Source organism: Cetorhinus maximus, chromosome 1 (assembly GCF_964194155.1).
Source record: "Cetorhinus maximus chromosome 1, sCetMax3.hap1.1, whole genome shotgun sequence".
NCBI classification, from domain to species: Eukaryota; Metazoa; Chordata; class Chondrichthyes; order Lamniformes; family Cetorhinidae; genus Cetorhinus; species Cetorhinus maximus.
This window is the reverse complement of record NC_135879.1, coordinates 27,988,576-28,014,933: the sequence shown is the minus strand read 5'-3', so window position 1 is coordinate 28,014,933 and position 26,358 is coordinate 27,988,576. Positions and strand designations below refer to the sequence as shown.

The 26,358-nt window shown below is 42.9% G+C and overlaps 1 protein-coding gene across 1 annotated transcript in view; it reads left to right on the top strand.

Moving 5' to 3' along the window:
• The first annotated feature begins 11,908 nt into the window (after positions 1-11,908).
• maml3 (mastermind-like transcriptional coactivator 3) overlaps positions 11,909-26,358 on the top strand; it is a 475,154-nt gene continuing 460,704 nt past the window's right edge. The window contains exon 1 of the mRNA XM_078538941.1: positions 11,909-12,061. Within this exon, the coding sequence (XP_078395067.1) occupies positions 12,041-12,061 (21 nt within the window). The 5' untranslated portion in view covers positions 11,909-12,040. The remainder of the gene's footprint in view (positions 12,062-26,358) is intronic.

Sequence of the window (26,358 nt, the reverse complement as noted above, 5' to 3'; positions counted from 1 at the left end):
GATAAAGGGTAGTGCAGGTGCCCACTCACCAGCAGATGAGGCTGCACACAAGTCGTTGCAGAGAATGCCGATGGAGACTTCAGTGGGGCAACTACAGAAAAGGGCGGATGGGCATAGACAAAGGAATGCTTGGTACATTGCAGGCCTGCCAGAAAGCCTGCGGCCACTGTTGATTAGCAGGAAGGAGCTGGGCACTGACCTTGCACAGAGCTTGGTCTATCCTTACCAGCGTAGAAGTGATGGCCAACTCCGTGAGCACATTTGTGGACCCAACCACAGGCTGGGATTTCCTGGCCCTGGCACAGCAGGTCCCACCGCGGCGGATATGGCGAACCAGCTAAAAGCCCATTGACTTTGGTGGGACCGGGAGATCCCACCGCCGGGCAGGGCCAGAAAAACACACCATAATGTAGCACCTGATGGCCGATGTCTCAGCTTCGGTTGCAGCAAAAACCGAAGCCACTCAATGTCTGAATGCTGCAGTGAAAGATCAGGCTGAAGTCACGCATGTTCAGCTTGTTGCCATGCAAGGTCAGACTGCTGTCATTATGTCTGCAGATACCGGTGCTCAAACTAATTTGCAGGGTCTCAGGGCAGTCCAGCAATCTGTCCTCCAACAGATTGTTAGAAACGCTAGGGCATCACCTACTGGGGAGGTGGGGTGTTGGTGGGTAGGGGGATTCAAAGTGGCTCCTTTCTCAGGATGACAGACAGCATTTGTCCTCCCATCATTGCCATTACACCAGTGCCCTTGCTGTTGCTGGTCAGCCAGACAATCCAAATTGTTGCTGCCCTTGTTGAGGTCGTGCCATCCAAAACTGGGCTTTCTACGGCCAGAGCATAATGAGATCATCCTGCAATCTCCTCACTGAAAGTTGGGAACCTTCCACAAGTCATGCTGCAGCCATTGAGGTAGCACTGCATAGGAGCAACGAGACAGATAAGAGCACTAAGGGAATGTACACATGTAGCTAGTTGACTTTTGTATGGAATATGCCATGGCTTGATTGTTGAAAGTTGGTTTTGGAGGTTTGCTTTATGGTACTTTTTATTTCAACATTGCGATATGTCTCTGAATTTGCATGCAACACCTGCAGAGCATGCTGTATGCAGTCAATGGCACCCTACACTATAGAGAAACCTGCCATCCAGCTGGCAAAGCTGTATGCTCACTCTCTGAAAAGTGAGAATGCAATGTATTCCCCTCTCTACAGGGCATCAATGACCTCTCTTACACAAAAATGGATGGCAGACGGCGAGATATTGGGCATGTTGCCTGCTCCAACTGGAAGAAGCCCGTTGTGAATAAGTTAATGGCCATGGTCACCTATACAGCCTTTGACAATGCTGTCCTCACCCTGCTCTGAGACTGCAGGTCTGCTTGCAAAAGGTGGCAGGTTTCAATGAGCATCTCTTTAGTGAAATGGAAACATCACATACACTATTGCTCGATGAGGTTCAGGTTAAGAGAATTACTCTCTGAACATAGTCTACTGCTGAGATCCCTTCTCCCTCTCCACCTCTGCTCCCTTTGAACACAGAGTCCTCTTCTGTGCCTCTTCTGCTCATTCTTCCTGTCATACTGCAGGCCAAGTAGGAAAGAAAGGACTGCATCCATAACTGGGAGCAAGTAGTATGAGCTATTTTGACTAGCTGCAGTAGTTTCTGTGATAAGAGAAACAGGGTTAACAATTCAGGTCAATTACCTTTCACAGTAGGTTCCAACAATGCTCCTTGTTTATAAGAAAAAGAAAAATTAGCTACACCTCTGTTCCTAATCATTAAGGTCTTATGTTGTAAAGTGGACATTGACCGATAGCAGGGATTAGGCTCAACTGTGATGTCCACCTTGATCGGAAAGTCTGTTGGCACTCATTATCTTGGTTCATGTGAAAAATGGGCACTTGGACCAAGTGCTGGAAAGTGGCTGGCCTCAAACTTTGAAAGGGGAAGGAAAATAATGAAAGGACAAAACAGATAATAAAAAGATTGAAAAGGATATGGCAACATATCTTTTCCTACATCACATATGTATACCATCTCTTACATTCCTGATTCATGCACTAAATGATCAACCTCTTACCTGACTATCCTCAATTAATGTTTACTGGTAAATAGGAATCCTAATGCACAATCCATTTTCCTTGTGTCCCATTGACTTGTATCTCACCTCCATGGAGAGCTTTTATTTTGCTATGCTATGTAAGTGTAGTAATTATAGTTTTATTTAGTGTGAAATATACCTTTAAGAATAATACATATTAAGGAATATCACATGATCTGTAGTAACCAATAGGAGAGTAGCATAGGCTACCTCAGGAGTCAGTGTAGAGATAGAATTGGAGTTGAAAGCACATGTGTAGGTGCTTCTGAGAATTTTGTAAATAAACTTAAAGTTTCCACCCAAGAAGTGTTTGCAGGTCAACTCTATCATTAATAACACAACTCGGCCACCCTACAACAAACTGGTGATGAGGATAAAATAGGATTGAACAGAAGAAATTAGGTAAAAATGAGATTGACACTGTACCTCGCCTGGTGATTTTAAGTGGCAAGCTCTGTTAGAATTGAAAAGTTATCCCCTCTCAAAAATGCCACAATTTGGGAGAATTGATCCTTTTGAACCAGTAACAGACGATTGGTCTCAATACATAGAGCGACTTGCGTTCTTTTTCAAGCGAACGAAGAGGTGAACGATCCTCTTGAGTACTTGTGGGACCAAAACCTATGGCCTGATTCAAAGTTTTACGGCACCCAGTATCCCAAATTTGAAGAATTACAATGAATTGGTGGACCTCGTGAAGGGTCAATTTCAACCAAAGCCCTCAGTCACAATGCAGAGGTTCAGGTTTAATTTGTGAAATAGAGCTCTGGGTGAGACAATTGCAATCTATGTGGCAAATTTAAAACAGCTAACGGAACATTGTGAGTTCGGTACGTCTCTGAATGACATGCTCAGAGATCATTTGGTGTGTGGTGTGAAAGAGGGCACTATTCAGAAAAGATTATCGTCCATAGTGAATCTGGGTTTCAAAAAGGTGCTAGAGAAAGTGCTTGCCATGGAAAGCGCAGTAAGAAATTCAAAAGTAATACAGGGTGCGCAAAATAGCGCGTCCTCTACGTTGGGTGGGAAACCTCAACTGAAAGAGGCGTGAAAAAGCGAGACCCTGCCGAGAAGCGGGTGACAGCCCCTCCTAGCCAAAGAATAAAGAAAAATAACGTGGCAATGAAATCAAAGAATAATTCTAATAGAGGTGGACACAATCAGTCTTTTAGCGAATGGCAGTTAAAAAAAATCGAATGCTACTATTGTCACAGAAATGGACATATGATGAGGCAATGCAGGGAAAGATTCAAGCAGGCTTGTAAACAAAAGAAGAGGCCCAATGAAATCTACGATGTAGAAGAGCCTGAAACAACAAATTCAGACATTTCTTCATTGTTTAATCTGAAAGTTGGAGAGACAGAACCAATATTTGTTACAGTGAAAGTAAATGGCAAACCTGTTAGAATGGAAGTTGACATGGGAGCTTCCACTACAGTAATTGGGGAACAAACCTTCCAATATTTGAATAATGGCGAACATCAATTAAGTTTAGAAGAAACAGATGCCAAGCTAAAAACATATATGGGTGAAGACATTCAAGTAAAAGACATAAGCAGAGTAACTGAACATTATGAAAGCCAATCAGCAAAGCTACCATTGTTAGTATTGAGAGGCAGAGGACCAAGCCTTCTAGGGTGAAATTGGCTAAGGGAAATCAACATTGATTGGTCACTGAGATTCTAGCATTCCTGTTTTGAAAAAGGAGAGTGTAAGGACTCAACAACCTGAAGAAATGTAGGCTGTCTTAAGCCAAAACCTGGAAGGAAAGCAGAAGGAACTCAGAGAACCTGCTTGATGACAGAGTTCAAGACAAGGTGAGCAACCTTCGAAGGGAAAAAGAGAACCTGTTGAAAGACCTTCACACACTCAAGATTCCGTCAGGCCAAAGTTTGTACCTCTAGAAAAGTATGAAGAGAAATAGAAATAATTCAGCACTTCTCTGAACAAACTGAAGATTGAGTTGGCAGAGAAGACACAACAATGCTCAATTTTCTAGGAGGCAGCAAACAAATACAAAAAAGAGACGGAAGAGCTGAAGAATCAGCTAAATGAAGCCAAAGAGGCTTTGGAAGCAAAAGTCACAGAATTTTCCAAGAAGCAGACAGATAATAACATTTTGGGAGACTCAGCCACTGAGCTCAGTAAGTTGAGCTTGCATCCGAGAGAAGTCTGGCCAATAGTGAAGTTAAAAAGAAGGCCGAAACTAAAGTCTGCGTTAGAAAGAAGAAGGCACGTAGAAAGGTACAGAAATACTAATAGGCCTTAAATTCTGTCAGCATACAAATACACTTTCATACATAGGCCTGGCAATCAAACCACAAATGCCGATGCCCTTAGTCGTTTGCCTTTACAAGAAAATGATGAGCACATCCCAGTTCCACAGGAACTTGTTTTACTGTTAAATTTCTCAGATTCTCACCAGTATGTGTTTGACAGATCAGAGTCTGGACAAGTTGGGACCAGTCCTATCTCAGGTACAAGAACAAGTGCTACATTGTTGGTCACAGGAGCCCATATCTGATTAAATGAAACCGTACTTCAACAGAAGACATGAAATAACCAACCAGGATGGCATCTTATTGTGGGGAGCATGAGTGGTAGTTCCTTCAAAGGGAAGGGAGCCACTTTTAATTAAGGTACACAGTGCCCATCCAGGAATTTCCCCAATGAAGACCATAGAATGCAGCTAAGTATGGTGGCCTGGGATGGATGGCGAAATAGAGAGTTTAGCAAAGCACTGTGTGCAATGTCAGCAACTGCAAAAGTTGCCAGCAACAGCTCCATTACACTCATGGGAATGGCCAGGTAGACCCTGGGTGCGGTTACACATTGACTATGTTGGACCTTTCCTGAGAACAATGTTTCTGGTCATTGTCGATGCCCATTCAAAATGGTTGGACGTATATGAGGTGAAGTCACCAACATCGGCTGCTACAATTGAGAAACTATGTCAGAGTTTTGCCATTCACAGACTACCAGAAGTAGTTCTTTCCGATAACAGCAAGGAATTTACAAGTGTTGAGTTTCATCGGTTTATCAGTCTCAACGGTATCACTCATATGAAAACTGCACCATACCACCCTTCCTCAAACGGACAGGCTGAAAGGGCAGTTCAAACATTCAAGGCAGGCATGAAAAAGCTAACTGGTGATTCCTTGGCAACCAAGCTAGTACGCTTTCTTTTTCATCACGCAACAACAGGTATCACACCTGCGGAGTTATTGTTAAAACGCCGTCTCAGGATGAGATTGAGTTTAATATTGCCAAATTTAGAGGGGAAGGTGGAAAGGAGTCAGGGAAGCTAGAAAACTGGACAGGACTGGCATAATCGTGGCAGGAAATTTACCATGGGAGAACCAGTATATGTGAAAAACTTCAGGGAAGGGTCAAAATGGTTACCAGGTAAAATAAATGCGGTGACTGGACTTCTATCTTACCATGTGGAGGTGGAAGGCTATATCATCCGTAAACATGTGGACCATTAAGGAAGAGAGACAAATCACCAAGATTTGGTTCCACCAGTGATCATGACAGGGTCTGCGTTTCCTGTTAAGAATACTCAACCCAGGATTGACATGTCTGATGTTCTTGTATGAGTTGAGGATACAGAACTGCAAGTGCCCATCGAAGCACCTGATATTCAGGCAACTCCAGAAAAGGAGGTTCCTGACAAAGAATCTGAAGTTGTGGAGCTGCAACGTTCCATATGTATCAGGAAACCACCTGAAAGACTGAACTTGTAAACTCCTTACCTAGTATAAATATTATGTTGTCTTGAAAAATATGTCCTTGTAAATATAATATGTATAGCTGAGTTAAAGGGGGAGGAATGTAATAATTATGGTTTTATTTAGTGTAAAATGTACCTTTAGGAATAATACTTGTTAAGGAAGATCACATGATCTGCAATAACCAATAGGAGAGTAGCGCAGGCTACTTCAGCAGTCAGTGTGGAGATAGAGTTAGAGTTGAAAGCACACGTGTAGTTGCTGCTGAGTATATTGTAAATAAACTTAAAGTTTCCACCCAAGAAGTGTCTGCTGATCAACTCTATCATTAATAGCGCAACCTGGCCATCCTACAACAGTGAGTATACCACCAAGTATGGCACTCCAAACACCTTCAATTAACATTTTCTATGGTTGCAGTGTGTTCTCTCTCTCAAAATACTCAATGAGCCAGTAAAGGTCATTCTTCATTCCTGGGATTAAAGGACAGCAGTGTTAAATATTAATTAGTACAATAATCAACAAATGCAAACTACTCCAAACAAGCTTCAATGCTTTGCTACAAAACTATAGCCTTAATTTCCCACAGATTACTGGATGCATTTAAATAACCCAAAACATTTCAACAGTTCTTTGTATTAAACTGCTCAATCTCTGAAATTAGTAACCATTCAGTCAAAATTGTGCAGTTTCCACAGAGGTTTCTGTTTTAACTAGTAATCCATTGTTACTTTGTGTGCTATTTTCTAATTCAGCTTTTTTTGTCCAGTGCTGGAAAATAACTTATAATGCTAACTTGCTGCTTGGTAAATAGTTTTATTCTTCTCCATTTCACCAACCTTAACAAAAAAAAACTCACAAAGGATTAAAATGGATGTCTAATTACTGATGACATTTTAAAAATGTTGGGATTAGAGGTGGTCAGGAGAGAGGACATGAGGGGAAGAGTCAGAACAGATCCTGCAGGAACAGGACTGCCAAAATGAAAAATGATGGAGCGAGAGACGTTGAGGCACTAATAGCACTAAGTTAGAACTCCACTGGAGCCAGTGCTGGCACATACAATACAAATGTTCAGTAATTCTATCTGTCAATCACTATTGGCCAATTCCTATGTTCCTACTCCTTATTTGAGAATAAATATTCCAAATGAATCCTTATTCCAAGTATTCACAAAGACATAACCAACATGGTCTCTCCAAACATACATATCCCAAGTAAAATCAATAACTCTGATATAAATGAGATGGAAGTTTTAGACTGGCTAAAAGCAATCCAAAAAAAGTCCCCAAAGATAGATGGAATTTATCCTAGAGTGCTCAGGAAAACAAGGGAGATTTATGTGGTACTGACGATAACTATGAGGGAGTCAATGAACCGTGGGCTAATGTAGTGCCCATCTTCAAAAAGATCACAAAACAGGCAACTGCAATACAGACCCTTTGGTTGACTTCAATTCCATATAGAATTATGGGATTGATTATCAGGAGTAAAAGTGAGGATTGTCTGTACAATAGCAATCTAATAAATAGTGGTCAACATGGCTTTAGGCAGGAAAGATCCTGTTTGACCAACTTCTTTGAACTCTTGGAGGAAGTGACAATGCAAGTGAGCTGTGGGAATCTTATGAAGGGATGGATCTCAACTTCCAAAAGGTTTTTGATAAAGTCTCACATGAAAGGCTGTTAATTAAACACAAAACTGTGAGGATCCAGACCAAACTGCTGGAATGAATAAGAGCCAGGCTGAAGATTAGGTAACAATACTCCTTAGTGGTGTTATGTCAAGTAGGTATATTCTTTGCTTTCCTCTTTCTGTCTCTGCATCATCTCATCCTTGGCGATATCAATCTGTATTTCAACTCTTCTCGCGCTTTCTCTTCTGAGTTTACTGCCCAAATCCCTCCCTCCATATAAGCTCCCCTATTCATATTCATCGCCACCCCCTTGACTTTGTTATCTCACACAGCCTAGCCACATCTATCATAACTATCACTGAAAATGCAATCTCTGATCATTTCCTTAAGTTGCTCTCTATCCATGTCCCCTTTTCCCTTCCCTATCCCATTCCCATTTCTTTCTGTGTCTGTCCCAGGAAACATTCTCCTCAAGTCCAAATTCCTAATTATCTAGCCTTTAGCCTATAATTCATCACGACATTTCTGCATCTGCTGATTTGCTACACCTTCTCCACCATTGTTGATGTATTTTCCCACACTAAACCACTACTTTTTATCGACCTAAGCATTTCACCTGATACCCTCCATCTTTGCTACCATAAGCCTAAGGGACACAGATTTGAACTTCTTAGGACAACAATTGATTTATCCATCCATCGCCAGATCTGGCTGGATCACATAAAGCATTATCGGATCCTGCACTTCATCACTAAAACTGCCCAAAATTTGAAGATTATCCAATGAGGCAATGTTAATACTAGCTTCTCTTCAGCACTATAAACCACCTTTTTAAACGGCCCTTCCCTGTCTCCTTCACCTTCCCCTCCAACAATAAGTGTATTGAGCTCATGGATCTTTTTTGTCACAAAGATCGAGACCATCCATTCAGCTGCCATGACTGCCACCAGGTGGAAAGAGCTGCCTCTACAGAAACATTGCCACAACCTCACCACCCAGCACCAGTTCCCTCAGTGAGGTCTGCCTAACTGGCCCTGGCAACCCCCACCCCACTTACACTGGTCTCGGAGCGGCGTCCATGATGCTGCTCCTGCCTGGGTGCAGTCCAAGCTGTGGCCAGTGGTTCCCAGTGGTGCTGGGACTTAAGAACTGCCAGCTGTCTGATTGGCCAGCAACTCTTGGGGGTGGGATCTTGTCTCTTAATGGGGCACGAGTCAGATAAGGCAGGCAGTTAATTCCGATTGCCACAGAATTGGGTTGGGATTCCCAGAATCGACCGAGGCAGAGTTGCCCCCGGCTTTTCAGCCCACTGTTGGGGCCACTGCTGTCCTGACAAAATTCAGCGTACTGTCTCTAAATTGTCAGGCTGCTTACCTGACATCCAGAACTGGATGAGCAGAAATATCCTCCAATTAAATATGAGGAAGACCAAAGACATTTTTTCTCTCATCACAAACTCTGTTCCCTAACTACCAATTCTATCCCCCTCCTTGACAAATGGCTGAGGCTGAACCAGACTGTTCACAACCTCCATGTTATACCTGACCTCGAGATGACCTTCCTTCCAGATTTCTGTACAATCGCTGACATTGCTATAATCTGCCCTAATCTGCTACTGAAACTCTCATCCATGCCCTTGTTACCTCTAGGCTTGACTATTCCAATGCACTCAGGTCAGCCTCCCTAGTTCTACCCTCCATAAACTTCAGGACATTTAAATAGTCAGCTGCATGTGTCCTAACCCACAGGAAGTTCTACTCACCCATCTTCTCGGTGCTCGTTGGCCTACATTGCTTCCCAGTTAAGCAACACCTTGATTTTAAGATTTTCATCTTTGTTCCCAAATCCCTCCATTGCCTTGTATACCGCCCCGCTCCCGCCCCCATCTGTGCAATCTCCTCCAACCTTACAGCCCCCTGAGATTTCTGCCTTCACCAATTCTGACCTCTTGAGCATTTTATTGTTCCACCATTGGTGGCTGCGACTATAACTGCAAAAGCCCCAAGCTCTGCAAAACCCCCTCCGCACCTCTTTTTCCTCCTTTAATACACTCCTTAAAACCTACTTCTTTGACCAAGCTTTTGGTCATGTGGCCTAATGTATGTGGCTCGATGTCAAATCTGTTTGCTAATGCGTGGGAAACACCTTTGGATGTTTTATTACATTAAATGTGCTATAAAAAATGCAAGTTGCTGCTGTTGAAGTTGTTCCTAATTGGTACATCGCAGGGCTCAGTGTTGGGAGCCAATCGTTTCTAATTTAGATAAATAAACTGGATTAAGAAAATTAATATAAAATAGTCAAATTTGCAGATCAAGCCAAATCAAGAAGAGGAGTGGAATACGTGGAACTGTTCAGAAATGATAGAAGGAGCTGCACAAAATATATATACGGGCAGAACAATGGCATATTAAATGTAACCCTAACAAGTATAATATGCTACTCATAGAAGAGACAAATAGATAACACATGTACTCCATGAATGATGTTGGAACAACTAAGGATGATGAATGAAATATTGAGACATTGTCTTCATTCCCTAGCCAATGACTCCATCCCCTCCCTAGTAAACTATCTGAGGCTGAACCAGACAGTTCGCAACCTTGGTATTATATTTGATCTTGACGAGATGGGTTTGTGACCATATGTCCATCCGTGCCACCACTAAGGCTGCCTACTTCCACCTCTGTAACATTGCCTGACTCCACTCTGCCTCAGCCCATCTGCTGCTGAAACCCTCATCTATATCTTTGTTACCTTTAGACTTGACCATCCCAATGCATTCCTCATCAGGCTCCCGCTTTCTAACCTCCATAAACTTGAGGTCATCCAAAACTCTGCCATCCTAATTTACACCAAGTTCCATTCACTCATCACCATTGTGATTGCTGATCTAGATTGCCTCTCAGCTAAGCAACAGCTTGATTTTAATTTTCTCCTCCTTGTTTCCAAATTCTGCCACAGCCTCACCCCTCCTATCTGATTCTGATTTTGTTTCTGTCTCCACAGATGCTGCCTGACTTACTGAGTACTTCTAGCATTTTATGTTTTACTTTCAGATTTCCAGCGTCCACAGCTTTTGTATAACCGTCCTAGATATCTGCATTCCTGCAATTCTGGCCTTAGTGACCATGCCTCCAGCTCTCTAGGTCCTGAACCCTAAAATTCCCTTGCTAAACCTCTTCCCCTCTCTACCTCTCTTTTCTCCTTTAAGATATTCCTTAAAACCTACCTCTTTGACCAAGCTTTCCATCATCAGCCCAAAAAGCTCCTTAGGTGACTTAGTGTCATATTTTGTCTGATAACGCTTTTGTGAGGCGCCTTAGAATATCCTACTATGTTAAGGGTACAATACGAAGACAAGTTGTTTTTACACTAATTGATATGCTGGAGGCAATGCAGAAAAGAGCTAAGGGAATTATCCCAGATTCAGGAATCTGAGTTATGACGATAGACTGGAGAAATGTGGGCTTTCAATCTGCAAAGGAAGCATCTGAGGTATGATCCTACAAAGGTATGTAAGACAGCTAAACGTACAGAAGCACCCAGAATATTATTTTAAACTAAACTGTGAGAGTAGAACAAGAGAACACAGGTTTAAAATAGTAAGAGGTAATTTTAAATAAAAACAGAAAATGCTGGAAATATTCTGCAGATCTGGCAGTATCTGTGGAGAGAGGAACAGGGTGGAAGGTTCAGGTTGATGACCTTTCATCAGATCTGCCTTTTTCATCCAGTTATCTCTCATCTTTAGCAATGTCCTGTACAAAAAATATGAAGTACAAAAACTAATGAAAAGGCCTAATAAAATGTTGCTTCAAATATATTGGCCAGGGAAATTAATTATTGATGTCTTTATTAAACTAATTTGAGATTTTGAAGAAACCTTATGGAATGAATGTGTTTAGTTTCCCCTCGTCATCATTTCCCAGATCCTGCTGTTTTCTTTCTTCTTTTACCTACGCCTATGTAATGTTTCATCTTGCTACCAGAGAACCCATTTTATGCCTTAACTTTATTCTGGAAAGAACTCTATAGTCCTGGTCCCAGAGGTGATCTGTCTCACAGTTTAGGCTTCACATTGTCCTGATCCCAGAGATAATCCATCCCATGTTTTAGCTAACATAATGTAAAGAATGTGTTCTGTGTTTTCATCCAAATCCTGAATTCGTTTGTTGCTGAACCCAAGTCCTGACCTTGCTAAGCCTCTATTTCACATTTTATTTGTGTTCCTGGAGAAAGTCCACTTAAATCCATCTAGGTTACTGATTTGCCCACTCCAGGTACTAGTTTGATAAAATCAGAGTTTCCTTTCTTCAGCTCCCTTCTCCCACCCACCCATCCCCACCCCACCCCCCTCACCCCATTTAAACTACAGGCCAAAAGCAATCTGAGTGTTGCTATAAGACTGCATGAGTGTGACTATCAAGAGGGAGCAGGACAGAGAAAGAAGCTTTTGTTATGGGGAGCAGCTTCATTATCATGAGAACAACGAGGCTGCTGAGATATCAATACTGGCTTCACACGACCTGAGTGTTTACAGTGGGGAAACTCTGGTATGAAAGTGATATGAAACCCAACTCTGAAGAGGTAAGTTTTCCTTTAAGTTTGGTTGGTTTAAATTTACCAACTTTAATGGTGATACCTCAAAAGCAATCTCTCAAATATTGTATTGTGAACAGAACATTAGCATCTACACTACTCTGATTGTCCTAATCCAAGGCATGCCTGCAGAATACTCTTATTTAATTACCAGCTTTGATCCTATGTGCTGGTGTGGGTATCGCAAGTAGGGAGGGCATGGATTTGAACCAGACTTGCTACATATAGTTCAAATCACTCTGACATCAAGCTTTGATTCCAAAGTCTGAGCAAAATTTGAAACAAATCTTAATATAAATATATGCTGCAAGTGTTTTTTTTTCTGGTCCTGGAACTCATCTATTAAAGCTGAAATGATACCAGAAAACCATGTTTGTCAGTTGAGGTTTGATTCTGGAGTGAGTCCATAATTCTGTTGAGAAGAAATGTTCCAAAGTCTACTACTTGAGGCTGAGGATGTGATACTAAAGAAGTCTGTGTATTTATTCCTGATTATGCAGTTAATCCAGCCCATATTTTTGCCCTGATCTCCTAACTACTCTTTGGTGTCATGTTTCTCCCCAATTTGGTAGATTAATTCATGTGCTGGTTCTAAGCCTCGAGTGCTTTCAATCATGTAGACAGCCTGTGTACTTCACGGTTTTACTCTTGACTCAGATCCAATCTATGATATTGGTTTCAGTTCTATAGTTGGTTGATCTATACCACGTTTTAGCCATGATCTTGGAGCTGATATCTTCATGATCCCGTGCTGGCTCTATTCAGTCCTATTCCAATAAAAAGTCCACCACATGTTTTGATTGTGATCTAAGCCTGCTCTGTGTTTTAGTCCTGGCTGTGTATCTGTACTCTACAATGTGTTACTCTGTCCTGTACCTCCACCTACCCCAAATCCTTTCTCCTATGTTTCTGTTCTGGTTCATTAGGTATACTTTCTTGTTTCAGTATGACTATGCTTAAGTGTATCTTACATAGGATTAAGCCTAGGGCCTCTTGTGTAATAGGTATTACCATGGGGACATTAGAAAACAAATTTTTCATGCTTCAAGGGTGAAATGGGTGGTGTCCCAGACCTTGACCACTGCAAATGTATTCAGATATATTAGTTTTTTATCATATCCTATGTGTTTTATTTCAGTCTGGACAATTCAGATGGATAACAACAACAACTTGTATTTATATAGCAGCATTAACATTGTAAAATGCCCCAAGGTGCTTCACAAAAGCGTTATAAAGCAACATATGACACTGAACCACACAAGGCAATACTAGGACAGATGGCCTAAAAGCTTGTTCAAAGAGGTAGATTTTAAGGAGCATCTTAAAGGAGGAAAGAAAGATAGAGAAGTTTAGGGGGGGAATTCCAGAGCTCAAGGCCAAGGCAGCTGAGGGCTTAGCTACCAATGGTAGGACAACTAAAACTGGGGATACTCAAAAGGCCAGAATTAGAAGGATGCAGAAATCCCAGGGAAATTACAGGCATAAGGACTCCAGCAACATCATCTGGCATGGGGCGAGTCCACGGAAGGATTTGAAAACAAGGATGAAAATTTTAAAATTGAGGCATTGCTTAACTAGGAGTGATGATTGAAAGGGATTTGGTGTGATCAGCAGACTGTTTGATGGTCTTGAGTTTATGGAGGGTAGAATGTGAGGAGCCAGTCAGGAATGCTTTGGAATAGTCAAGTCTAGAGGTAACAAAGGCAGGGGTGAGGGTTCTAGCAGCAGAGGAGCTGAGGTGGTGTGGAGTTGAGTAATGTTGCAGAAATGGAAGTAAGCACTCTTAGTTATGTGATTGGAACTTATCTCAGGGTCAAATATGACACCAAAGTTGCTACTGCTCTGGCATAGTCTCAAACAGTTGCCAGAGAGCGGGAATTAGTTGGTAGCCAGGGAATGTAGTTTGTAGTGGGGACCAAAGACAATGGCTTTGGTCTTCCCAATGTTCAATTGGAGGAAACTTTCTACTCAACCCATACTAAATGTCAGATAAACAGTCTGATAATTTAGTAACAGTGAAGGAGTTGAGACAGCTGGTGGTGAGGTAGAGCTGAGTATCATCAGCATACATGTGGACACTAACACTGTGCCTGAGGGGCAGCATGTAGATGAGAAATAGGATGCAGCCAAGGATAGATCCTTGGGGAATACTAGAGTTAATGGCATGGGAACGTGAAGAGAAGCCATTGCAAGTGATATTCTGGCTATGATTAGATAGCTAAGAATGGAACCAGGCAAGTGCAGTTCCACTTAGCTGGACAATAGGGGAGAGGTGTTGGAGGAGGATGGTGTGGTCAACCACAAAGGCTGCAGACAAATCGAGAAATAAGAGGAGGGATAGTTTACTTTTGTCACGTTCACATAGGATGTCATTTTTGATTTTCATAAGAGCCATTTCAGTGTGGCGGGGTGGAAACCTGATTGGTGGGATTCAAAGGTGGAGTTCTGGGCAAAGATTTGGGAGGCAAAAGCACATTCGAGGACTTTGGAGAGGAAAGGATGGTTGGGGATCGGGGAGGTTGTTTGCAAAGTCAGCAGGCTGAAGGGAAGTTTCCATTTTAAAATTTTCCAATTTGTTTTTGTTTTGAAGTTTATTTTCCATTTTAAAGTCTTGACCTAGTAATGCTTTTGTGTCCCAATCCTTTACCCGACATGTCCTAATGTCTTGTATCAATCTATGCGTTTTCTCAACTATCTTTTATTCTGGTTCTGTATGTGCGTGTTTCTATGTTTTGTTTTTTTAAATGTCTTTCAGGTGTTCGATTCCATACTTAGTCTCAATGCTGTTAGGAATATTTTATCTTTTTAATTGTAATCTTGCGTGTGCTGTGCTCTGTGATTTTATTTTTTGGCTTCACTACTGCATTTCCTTTCCTTATAATAATCTTGATCTGTTGTTACCCTGTTCCATATACTTCCCCGTGTGCCTACGTTGTGTGCTAAATTCCTGGAACTGGGTTTAAATCCACAACCTTTTAACTCGGAGGTAAGATTGTTCAAGCAGACGTTTGTATAGCCCCCAATCATATGTCTGAAACATCCCTAGGTGCTTCACATAGATTTAATTATTTTGAAATGTAGTGACTGTTCTAATGTAGATATGATCCTATCCCACACAATAATTCAATGTATGTAGAATTACTCTGATGTTCGCATCCTAGTCTTTTAGAGGTGCTCTATCCCATAGTTTGGCAACAATCTTGTATAGTTCACCCTCTCCTGTATTTTAAAATCAAAATAATATTGTTTAAAGGTGGAATATTAGCCAAAATGCCGGGAGAATGATCTGCTACTCTTCTTCCAAAAGGGCCATGTGGTCTTTAACAGATGCATTTAATGTTTAATCTGAGGACCTCGCCTCCTACCAGGCAGTCTTTAGTATTGCACATCGGGTATTAGCCTGGATTATTTACTCAAGTCCCACTGTGGGTTTTCAACCTACAACTTTTTGAGTTAGAGAAAGAGCCTTGCAAGCTGAGGCAAGTGAACACACTGTCAATCCAGTTCAATTGGAGATGCTCCGTCCCAGGTTTTAGTCTTGCTTCAACAGAGTTGGTCTGCAGAGCTCTCAGGTAAGACAGAAATTCCTCAGCACAGAAGAATCCACTTAAATTTTGCTCTGCACAGTAACAGCTCAAACTCTCAATCCCAACCACCACCCCACGCCTCATCCCCAACTTCCAACACACACATGTAGATACACACACATCAAGTTATAGCTACTTAAAGCTACAAACATTACAGTATTTTAGGAAATGACCAATTGGAGTTGGGAACAGAGGACTCTATGCCATGTTTAATTCCAGATTTATACAGTTACTATGGCCCATGTTATAATACATTTACTGTGGATATTTCAGATAAGCTTCTTAATTAAACTTCTGTAGCCTTGGTATGCCTGATGTTTTAATAATCCAGAATTGAAGTCATATTTATTCATTTTTGGGCTCGATATTTAGATTTGACACTGTTACCCTTTTTGAATATCCCTGTTGCACTTTTGTTGTTATCCTGTCCATGTCCCATGTGTTTGTCCCGATTTTATAGCTATTCCACCTCATGATACTTTTCCTTGTGAGCCTGTACATGAGCTCTTGCTATTTTAATCATCAACCTGCTCTAATATTTTGGACTCAGTTTTGAGCAAATAGCATTTTTTGTTTTAGTGCCAATCCAACTAATTTGTTCGGTCCAGTTTTTGATTTTCATGCTTAAAAATGAAGAAAGTCTTGCATTTTTATAGCACCTTTCATGACCACTGGACATCCCAAAGCACTTTGCAGCCAATGAAGAACCTTGAAGTGTAGTCACTGTGGTAACGTAGCAAACGATGCAGCCAATTTACACACAGCAAGCTCCCACAAACAACAACATGTTAATGACCACGTTGTGTGGTGTTGATTGAGTGATAAATATTGGTCAGGACTCCAGGGAAAACTCCCCTGCTCTTTTTCAAAATAGTCCCTTGGGATCTTTTACATCACCTGAGAGGGCTGATGGGGCCTCAACCAAAAGATGGTGTCTCTAATAGTGCAGCACTCCCTCAGTACTGTACTAAAGCATCAGCCTTGATTTTCAACCCAAGAGTAACTGAGGCAGTGTGCTTCACCTTTCCTGAATATTTTTTATTCTTTCATGGGATTTGGGGATTGCAAGGCCAACATTTGTTGTCAATCCCTAATTGTCCTTGAGAAGGTGGTGGTAAGCTGCCTTCTTGAACAGCTGCAGTCCATCTGGTAATGGTTTGATGCAGCTGAGTGCTTGCATCATCATTTCAGAGGGCAGTTAAGAGTCAACCATGTTGCTGTGGGTGCAGAGCCATATGTAGGCCAGATCAGTGGGTATAGAGCTATATATAGGCCAGACCAGGTAAGGATGGCAGATTTCCTTCTCTAAAGGGTATTTTCAGATTTATCTATTTACTTGAATTTAAATTCCAATAGCTGCTACGGTGAGATTTGAACCTTTGTCCCCAGATTTCTAGTCCAGTGATGTTACCACGATGCCACCATCTCCATCGCATATTTCTGCGGTCATCTATCCTAAACACTCTTGGCAAGTGCTAGGCGGCATGTATACATGGGAATTGACATTCACTCTAAGTCACAGAAGAAAATTATTGAAAGACCTGCAGCAATACAAACTCCAGGTCTTTTGGCCCTTTCAATACAAAAGCCCTTTCAATATGAAAGCACCAACTCCACAACTTCTAATGCCCCATTCTCATTGGCTGTCTTCAGCTTGAAATTGCCTGAAATGACAACACCCCACATATTTGCATTGAATTTAAATGTTTCTTTGCAGCATTTCTTGGCCACACACTGTATACCCAGAAAATTCACATCAAAGGAGACCTGACATTCTAGGTTTTCATTCACTCTGGAAAAATCACCCTCATCGTTATCTTGTGTTTTAATTTATATTTTGTTGGAGCGATGTGTCCAATCCTTTTGTGAGTGAAGCTGCACTTCAAGTCCTGTCCTATTGATTTACTGTGTCCAAAGTATTCGTCTTGATCCTGTAGATCTCGCCCCAACCCCAGATGCTGTAATATTGCTGTTTGCCATTTCCATTGCAATCCTGTAGCGACTCATGTTCTACTTTTGATCTATTATGTAATAGAATGCACTCTGCTCTCAGCCCTATAGAACATCTTTGATTCTTTTTATTGCCCATGGATCCTACAGAACTGAGTTTTCCTTTGTTTTAATTGATGTCATGTGAAGAAAGAATTTTCTTTCTTTTCTTTCAATACAGAAACATAGAAACTAGGAGCAGGAATAGGCCATTTGGCCCTTCAAGCCTGCTCCACCATTCAATATGATCATGGCTGATCCTCCATCTCAACGCCACATTCTCGCTTTCTCTCCATACCCCTTGATATCCTAATATCCAAAAAATTATCAATTTCTTTCTTGAATATATTCAGTGACCCAGCCTTCTGCAGTAGAGAATTCCACAGGCTGACCAGCCTCTGAGTGAAGAAATTTTTCCTCATCTCAGTCCTAAATAGCCTGCCCCGTTTCTTGAGACTGTGGCCACTAGTTTTAGACTCCCCAGCCAGGGGAAACATCCTCCCTGCATCTAGTCTGTCTAGCCTTGTTAGAATTTTATATGTTTCAATCAGATCCCCTCTCATTCTTCTAAACTCTAGTGAGTATAGGCCCAGTCGAACCAATCTCTCCTCATATGACAGTCCTGCCATCCCCAGTATCAGCCTAGTGAACCTTTGCTGCACTCCCTCTATGGAAGGTATATCCTTTCTTAGGTAGGGAGACCAAAACTGCATGCAATACTCCATGTATGGTCTCAACAAGGCCTTGTATAACTGCAGTAAAACATCCCTACTCCTGAACTCAAATCCTCTTGCAATGAAGGCTAACATACCATTTGCCTTCCTAATTGCTTGCTGCACCTGTCTATTTGCTTTCAGTGACTGGTGTACAAGGACACCCAGGTCCCTTTGTACATCCACATTTCCCAATATATCACCATTTAAATAAAACTCTGCCTTTCTGTTTTTCACACCGAAGTGTATAACTTCACATTTATCCACGTTACATTGCATCTACCATGTTTTTGCCAACACACATAACTTGTCTAAATTGCCTTGAAGCCTTCTTGCATCCTCCTCACAACTCACAACCCCACCCAGTTTTGTGTCATCAGCAAACTTGGAAATATTGCATTTGGTTTCCTTATCCAAGTCATTTATATATATCGTGAATAGCTGGGGCCCAAGCACTGATTACTGCGGTACACCACTAGCCACTGCCTGCCATCTGGAAAAAGACCCATTTATTCCCAATCTCTCTTTCTGGTCTGTCAACCAATTCTCAATCCATGCCAGTATATTACCCCTAATTATCCTCCTCTTCATCCTGAAGCTGTTCTGGCTTGATTTTGTACAATTGTTGTAGTTCAGCTGTTCTGTGTTTAATGTCCAACCTGTTAAATGTAAACTATCCCATGTTTCTGACAGTCATATGGATGGTACCATCCATTCTTTGTGGTTTGGTCGTACAATCTGCAGTTGCCCTGAACTTTTCTTTCTAGGCCCAATACCTTAAAGCTCTACTCTGGATTTTAGTCCCAATCCATCAAGTTAGATTGAGTGTACAGCAAAGAAACAGGCCATTCACTCCAAATGATCTATGATGGCATTTTTGCTCCACATGAGCCTCACATTCTGTTTCATCTAACCCTATAAACATTTCATTTTTTTACCTTTCTATCTCATGTGCTTATTTAGCATTTCCTTAAATGCATCCATGCTATTTTTTTCAATTACTCCTTGTGGTAGTGAGTTCTTACCACTCTTTGGATGAAGGCATTTCTTCTGGATTCCCATTTGGTTGGTTATTATCTTATTATTTATGACCTAGACAATCACTCTCTGCTGTGGTGGTTTGACACAATGCGGCACATCAATTCTGTATTTTCCTTTGGTCCCGAGCTTGTAAAGGTGTTTTCTGCACTGTCCAGCATTTTAATCCAATTTCTGTAAAATCACTTACATCGCATATTTTAGTCCTTATTCTGTAAAATTCCTTATTTCTCTCTCTTTTTGATCTCAATCTTACAAAACTTCTCTGTTCATGACTTTTTTTTCTGCACATCACCTGCACCCCCATTACCCTCCTTACTTTTTCACCCTCTGAAGAAGATGGTGACTCCTGCTGACATATGAATCCGACTGCCCAATAGTCCTTTGATATCTTGCCAGTTGTAGCGGTAAGAATATAGGAATAACAGCAAGATTAGGCATGGGAGCCTCTTCCCCACCACCCCCTCCCAAATTCTTGAGATCCACGAATTGTTATCATCAATTTTTATTTTAAAATATAATTAAATAACTTTAATAATAAAAAGTTCACTAAAATATATAATTCAACAACAAAACAAATTGCATTTATATAGCACTGTTAACACAGTTGGTTGATTGGAGGGATTCAAACATGGAATTCCAGGAAAACTGGGTACGGGTTTGGAGGCAACAACACATTCAAGGAATTTGGAGAGGAAAGGGAGGTTGTAGATGGGGTTGTCGGGCTTTATTTTGAGGAGAGAGGTTATTACTACAAATGTGAAGAAGTGGTGTGGTGCTGAGAGGGGTGAGCTGTACCCTAGGACAGAGGACCATTAACATGGAAGCCAGGCTGGGGAGTTGGGCGACCCGTGGTTTAGTGGAAACAGGGCCGAACTAACAGGAGGCGGGTTTCATGGACAAGATGAGCTCAGGGACGGCGTGAGGGACGGACGATAGGAGAGAAAGCAACATGTTCAGAACTTTAGGTGAGGGAGAGCCTTACAGGAGGTTTTTCCCTGTTTGGCGAGGGGAAGGGAGGGAAGTGGCGGAGGCAGCTGCTTGGATGGCCTCAATCTGAGTGGCAAAGAAACACATGAGCTCCTCACATTTGTTGTCGGAGGTGAGGGTGGAGGAAGGGGTTGGACTTTTGATGTAATGATCACATTCATGTAGTATACAGTGCCTGGGTTCAGTCACTTGTTCAGTACAAGGTAAAGTTTCGTAGCCATTCACAGAGCAAGCTGGGAACAAGCTCTGAAATCCTTTTCTACATTGAAGTAATCAATGTGATTAATACTGTTAATCTGTTTTTGTTTACAAAGGAAAGACTGGCATCTCCTGATGGAAGTACTGAGTAGCTCCTGTTGCTCTCCCTTTCCCTGCTCATTGATCTGTGTCCTCATGCTTTTCCTCCCTGTCTATGGAGGAAATATGAAAAAAGGCTGTTCTGCTATGCAGTGCACAGTGCTGTTATTCGTAGAGAAACCATTTGGTGTTACCTCCAACGCTTGCTCAGTTTTTGAAGCATTCCTGTTTTAAAATTAGAGTTTTAAATATTTGAATTAAGCAGAGCACATTGTCAACTGTAAAACCAGCTGGGTTGGTATGAATTCAGTAGCAGGTACCAGCTGTGGTTCAATTAGAAGCACACTTGTCAGAGTTAAAAAGTTGTGTCAAGTCCCATTCCAGAGACTTGAGTGCAAAAATCTAGGCCAGCACTCCAGTGTAGTACTGAGGGAGTACTGTACTTTCAGAGATGCCACCTTTCAGATGAGATGCTTAACTGAGACTTTGTCTGCTCTCTCAGACCACAGGAATCTATTTCAAAGAAGAGCTGGAGAATTATTCTGTTATCCCGACCAATACTCCCTTAATCAGAATCGTTAAAAACAGATTATCTGGTCATTATCATATTGTTGTTTGTGGGTATTTGTCGTGTGCAAATTGACTGCTATGATTCCTACAGCAGTAACTACGCTGCAAAAGTGCTTCAATGGCTGTAAACATTTTGGGATGGAGTGAATGGTGCTATATAAATGCAAATCTTTCTTTTATAAACATGCACTCTTCTGACTGGTACTGTAACTTTAAACAGGAATGCATTTAAAGTGCTTTTGGGCAGACTGCACAGCTGGTTTTACAGTTAACAACATACTATTCTTGCTGGCAGTGATGTTCCAGTATTGAGAGATTTTTGTGAGATAGAAGAACTTTTACATAGAAAAGCATATGATGAACGCAGATATGTTAATCAGTTCTATAATGGCCAAATATGGGTCTACCCAAATCAATCATTATGACCGCAACCACTCTACACCTTCACTCACCCCTATTCCTTTCTGCTTTAAATATCTGACCAGGTCTGATAAATCTTCCAGTTAATCCTGTTTTTGGACTTATGGCCCATTTGTGCCAATATTTTCCTTTACATTTTCTCTCCAAATCTATTTTCCCTCTTTGTTACATTCAAGGAAGTCTTTAATTGTTTTGAAATGTATCTCAGGAGCTTCTTGTAGTTGAGGATGGACTCCACTAATGGTTCATCTGAGCCAATAAGTGAGTGCCCAAATGCATTAACTACCTAGTGATCGATCACTTTGCTGTTTTCATCCTGGTACGACAACAAGGGAACCACCTTCAGATGAACATGTTGAAAGAATAGGATTGGGAATCTCTATTTCTACATATACTAAGTTCCCCAACATGGTAAACATGTATTTTATCAGACTTGGCCTCAAAGAATGGTTGAATCCAGCTGACTATAGTGATAAGAAAGGGTCTGATGGTTTTGCCTATTTGGTGAATTTGGTGCTTAAAGAGGCATGGCTGCACCTCATGGTCATGCTCCATGCTTGCCATCAGGCGGCTGATTGCACATAGCGCGTGTTGAGAATATTTCTCTATCCGTGAGCCTCTCCTTCAGAATAACTGGACAACTGGAAAGGTATAAAGCAGCCATGAAAACAATCTATAAAAACAAAAAGCTAAAAGCTACTGCGGATGCTGGAAATCCAAAACAAAATAAAAACAGAATTACCTGGAAAAACTCAGCAAGTCTGGCAGCATCGGCGGAGAAGAAATCAGTCAACGTTTCGAGCCCTCATGGCCCTTCAGCAGAACTGAAGCATAGTTTCAACAAGGGAGAAATATAAATTGGTTTAAGGTGGGTGGGGGGCGGGGGGGAAGAGACACATTGAGGGTGTGGTGTGAGCAGATAATCAAAAGATGTCAGAGACAAAAGGGTCAAAGAGGTGTTGAAGGTGGTGGTCTTTGTCTGAGAAAAGTGCTAATTAAGAATGCAAGACAGGATATTCAAAGTACAGCTCTAGTGGGGGTGGGGTGGAAAGACTAAAGGTTTTAGTTTTAGATTTAAAAATAATGGAAATAGGTGGGGAAAGAAGAATCTATATAAATTATTGAAAAAAAAGGCGGGTGGGGGGGGAAAAGAAACGGGGTGGGGATGGGGGGAGGGGGGTTTAAGATCTAAAGTTGTTGAATTCAATATTCAGCCCAGAAGGCTGTAAAGTGCCTAGTCGGAAGATGAGGTGCTGTTCCTCCAGTTTGCGTTGGGCTTCACTGGAACAATGCAGCAAGCCAAGGACAGACATGTGGGCAAGAGAACAGGGTGGAGTGTTAAAATGGCAAGCGACAGGGAGGTTTGGGTCTTTCTTGCGGACAGACCGCAGGTGTTCCGCAAAACGGTCGCCCAGTTTGCGTTTGGTCTCTCCAATGTAGAGGAGACCGCATTGGGAGCAACGAATGCAGTAGACTAAGTTAGGGGAAATGCAAGTGAAATGCTGCTTCACTTGAAAGGAGTGTTTGGGCCCTTGGACGGTGAGGAGAGAGGAAGTGAAGGGGCAGGTGTTGCATCTTCTGCGTGGGCATGGGGAGGTGCCATAAGTGGGGGTTGAGGAGTAGGGGGTGATGGAGGAGTGGACCAGGGTGTCCCGGAGGGAACGATCCCTACGGAATGCCGTCAAGGGGGGTGAAGGGAAGATGTGTTTGGTGGTGGCATCATGCTGGAGTTGGCGGAAATGGCGGAGGATGATCCTTTGAATGCGGAGGCTGGTGGGGTGATAAGTGAGGACAAGGGGGACCCTATCATGTTTCTGGGAAGGAGGAGAAGGCGTGAGGGAGGATGCGCGGGATATGGGCCGGACACGGTTGAGGGCCCTGTCAACGACCGTGGATGGAAAACCTCGGTTAAGGAAGAAGGAGGACATGTCAGAGGAGCTGTTTTTGAAGGTAGCGTCATCAGAACAGATGCGACGGAGGCGAAGGAACTGAGAGAATGGGATGGAGTCTTTACAGGAAGCGGGGTGTGAGGAGCTGTAGTCGAGGTAGCTGTGGGAGTCGGTAGGCTTGTAATGGATATTGGTGGACAGTCTATCATCAGAAATTGAGACAGAGAGGTCAAGGAAGGGAAGAGAAGTGTCAGAGATGGACCATGTGAAGATGATGGAGGGGTGGAGATTGGAAGCAAAATTAATAAATTTTTCCAGGTCCCGACGAGAGCATGAAGCAGCACCGAAGTAATCATCGATGTACCGGATTTCTTCTCCGCCGATGCTGCCAGACTTGCTGAGTTTTTCCAGGTAATTCTGTTTTTATTTTGTTTTGGATTTCCAGCATCCGCAGTAGCTTTTAGCTTTTTGTTTTTATCTTTGTGTTTGATTGACTGCCACCTCTCTTCAAAAAAATGCCCTCTTGGAAGAAGTATGGTTCTGTCCTCCGACAGGATTTCCGACTGTCTCTTCTGCCCTGCTCACCTTCATTGCTTTCCATTTCTCTCCTGGTGTTTGACAAGGTGTTTACTAAAACCCGCTTTCACAGCCATATCTCCTTTCTCAGTGACTGTCTCCGTCTCCGACTCACCCCACGTGGATTTCAACTGAAATTCCATCCCTCTTGTTTCGAACCCACCCAGGATTACAGGTATCTCCGGGACATAAAACGTTTCTCGGACTGCTGTTCCCGTCGCATTCTGAGATCCACACTCAGTGCCATGCGCCGCCATATGAACACACTCGACCTCTCCCTCCAGCAGCACCGCCGCACCCTTTTTCAAAGCTGCGCGTGCCCCCAGTTTCATTTTATTCTTCGCCTCATCCGTCGCCTCAACAAGAAACTTTTTCTCTTTCTCTCAAGTGCTAAGGAACGCAAGCTCCAACAACTCATCGACTCCAACACCCATCTGGGACCCTCCACCCCTGCTTGTCCCTCCGTCCTCACCCCATCTTCCAATCCCAGCCCCAGCCGCGTATTCACTATACCCCCTGACCTTCCCCTCTCCGATGCTGAACGTTCAGTGCTCAGCAAAGGACTTAGTTTCATACCCTTACGCCCTCATCTCAATGAATTTCGGGCTCGGCATGATGCTGAACTCTTCTTCCGCCGTCTTCGTCTCCGTGCTCACTTCTTTGGGCAGGAGTCCTCTCCCCGTTCAACGGATCCTTTTACCCACCTCCAATATTCTCCCTCCACTTGGACCCCTCCCTCTGGATTCTTACCTTCTCTTGATCTTTTCATTGAGAACTGTCGGCATGACATTAGCCGTCTCAATTTCTCTGCTCCTCTCACCCATTCTAATCTGTCTCTCTCTGAACTCACTGCACTCCGTTCTCTCAGGTCCAACCCCAACATTGTCATCAAACCCGCTGACAAGGGTGGTACTGTTGTTGTCTGGCGCATTGACCTCTACCTCGCGGAGGCTGAGCGTCAACTCGCAGACGTTTCCTCCTACCTCTCCCTGGACCATGACCCCACTACAGAACATCAAGCCACTGTTTCCAGGACTGTCACTGACCTCATCTCCTCTGGAGATCTTCCTCCCACAGCTTCCAACTTGATAGTCGCCCAACCTCGGACGGCCCGCTTCTACCTCCTACCCAAAATCCACAAACAGAACTGTCCTGGCAGACCGATCGTGTCAGCCTGTTCCTGCCCCACGGAACTCATTTCTCGTTATCTTGACTCCCTTCTCTCTCCCCTTGTCCAGTCCCTTCCCACCTACATCCGTGATTCCTCTGACACCTTACGTCACATCAACAATTTCCAGTTCCCTGGCCCCAACCGCTTCCTCTTCACCATGGATGTCCAATCCCTCTACACCTCCATCCCCCACCAGGATGGTCTGAGGGCCCTTAGCTTCTTCCTTGAACAGAGGCCCCAACAATCCCCATCCACCACTACTCTCCTCCGTTTGGCTGAACTTGTTCTCACACTGAACAATTTCTCCTTTAACTCCTCTCACTTCCTCCAAATAAAAGGTGTGGCTATGGGTACCCGCATGGGCCCCAGCTATGCCTGTCTCTTTATGGGGTATGTGGAACATTCCTTGTTCCAGTCCTACTCCGGCCCCCTCCCACAACTCTTTCTCCGGTACATCGATGATTACTTCGGTGCTGCTTCATGCTCTCGTCGGGACCTGGAAAAATTTATTAATTTTGCTTCCAATCTCCACCCCTCCATCATCTTCACATGGTCCATCTCTGACACTTCTCTTCCCTTCCTTGACCTCTCTGTCTCAATTTCTGATGATAGACTGTCCACCAATATCCATTACAAGCCTACCGACTCCCACAGCTACCTCGACTACAGCTCCTCACACCCCGCTTCCTGTAAAGACTCCATCCCATTCTCTCAGTTCCTTCGCCTCCGTCGCATCTGTTCTGATGACGCTACCTTCAAAAACAGCTCCTCTGACATGTCCTCCTTCTTCCTTAACCGAGGTTTTCCATCCACGGTCGTTGACAGGGCCCTCAACCGTGTCCGGCCCATATCCCGCGCATCCTCCCTCACGCCTTCTCCTCCTTCCCAGAAACATGATAGGGTCCCCCTTGTCCTCACTTATCACCCCACCAGCCTCCGCATTCAAAGGATCATCCTCCGCCATTTCCGCCAACTCCAGCATGATGCCACCACCAAACACATCTTCCCTTCACCCCCCTTGACGGCATTCCGTAGGGATCGTTCC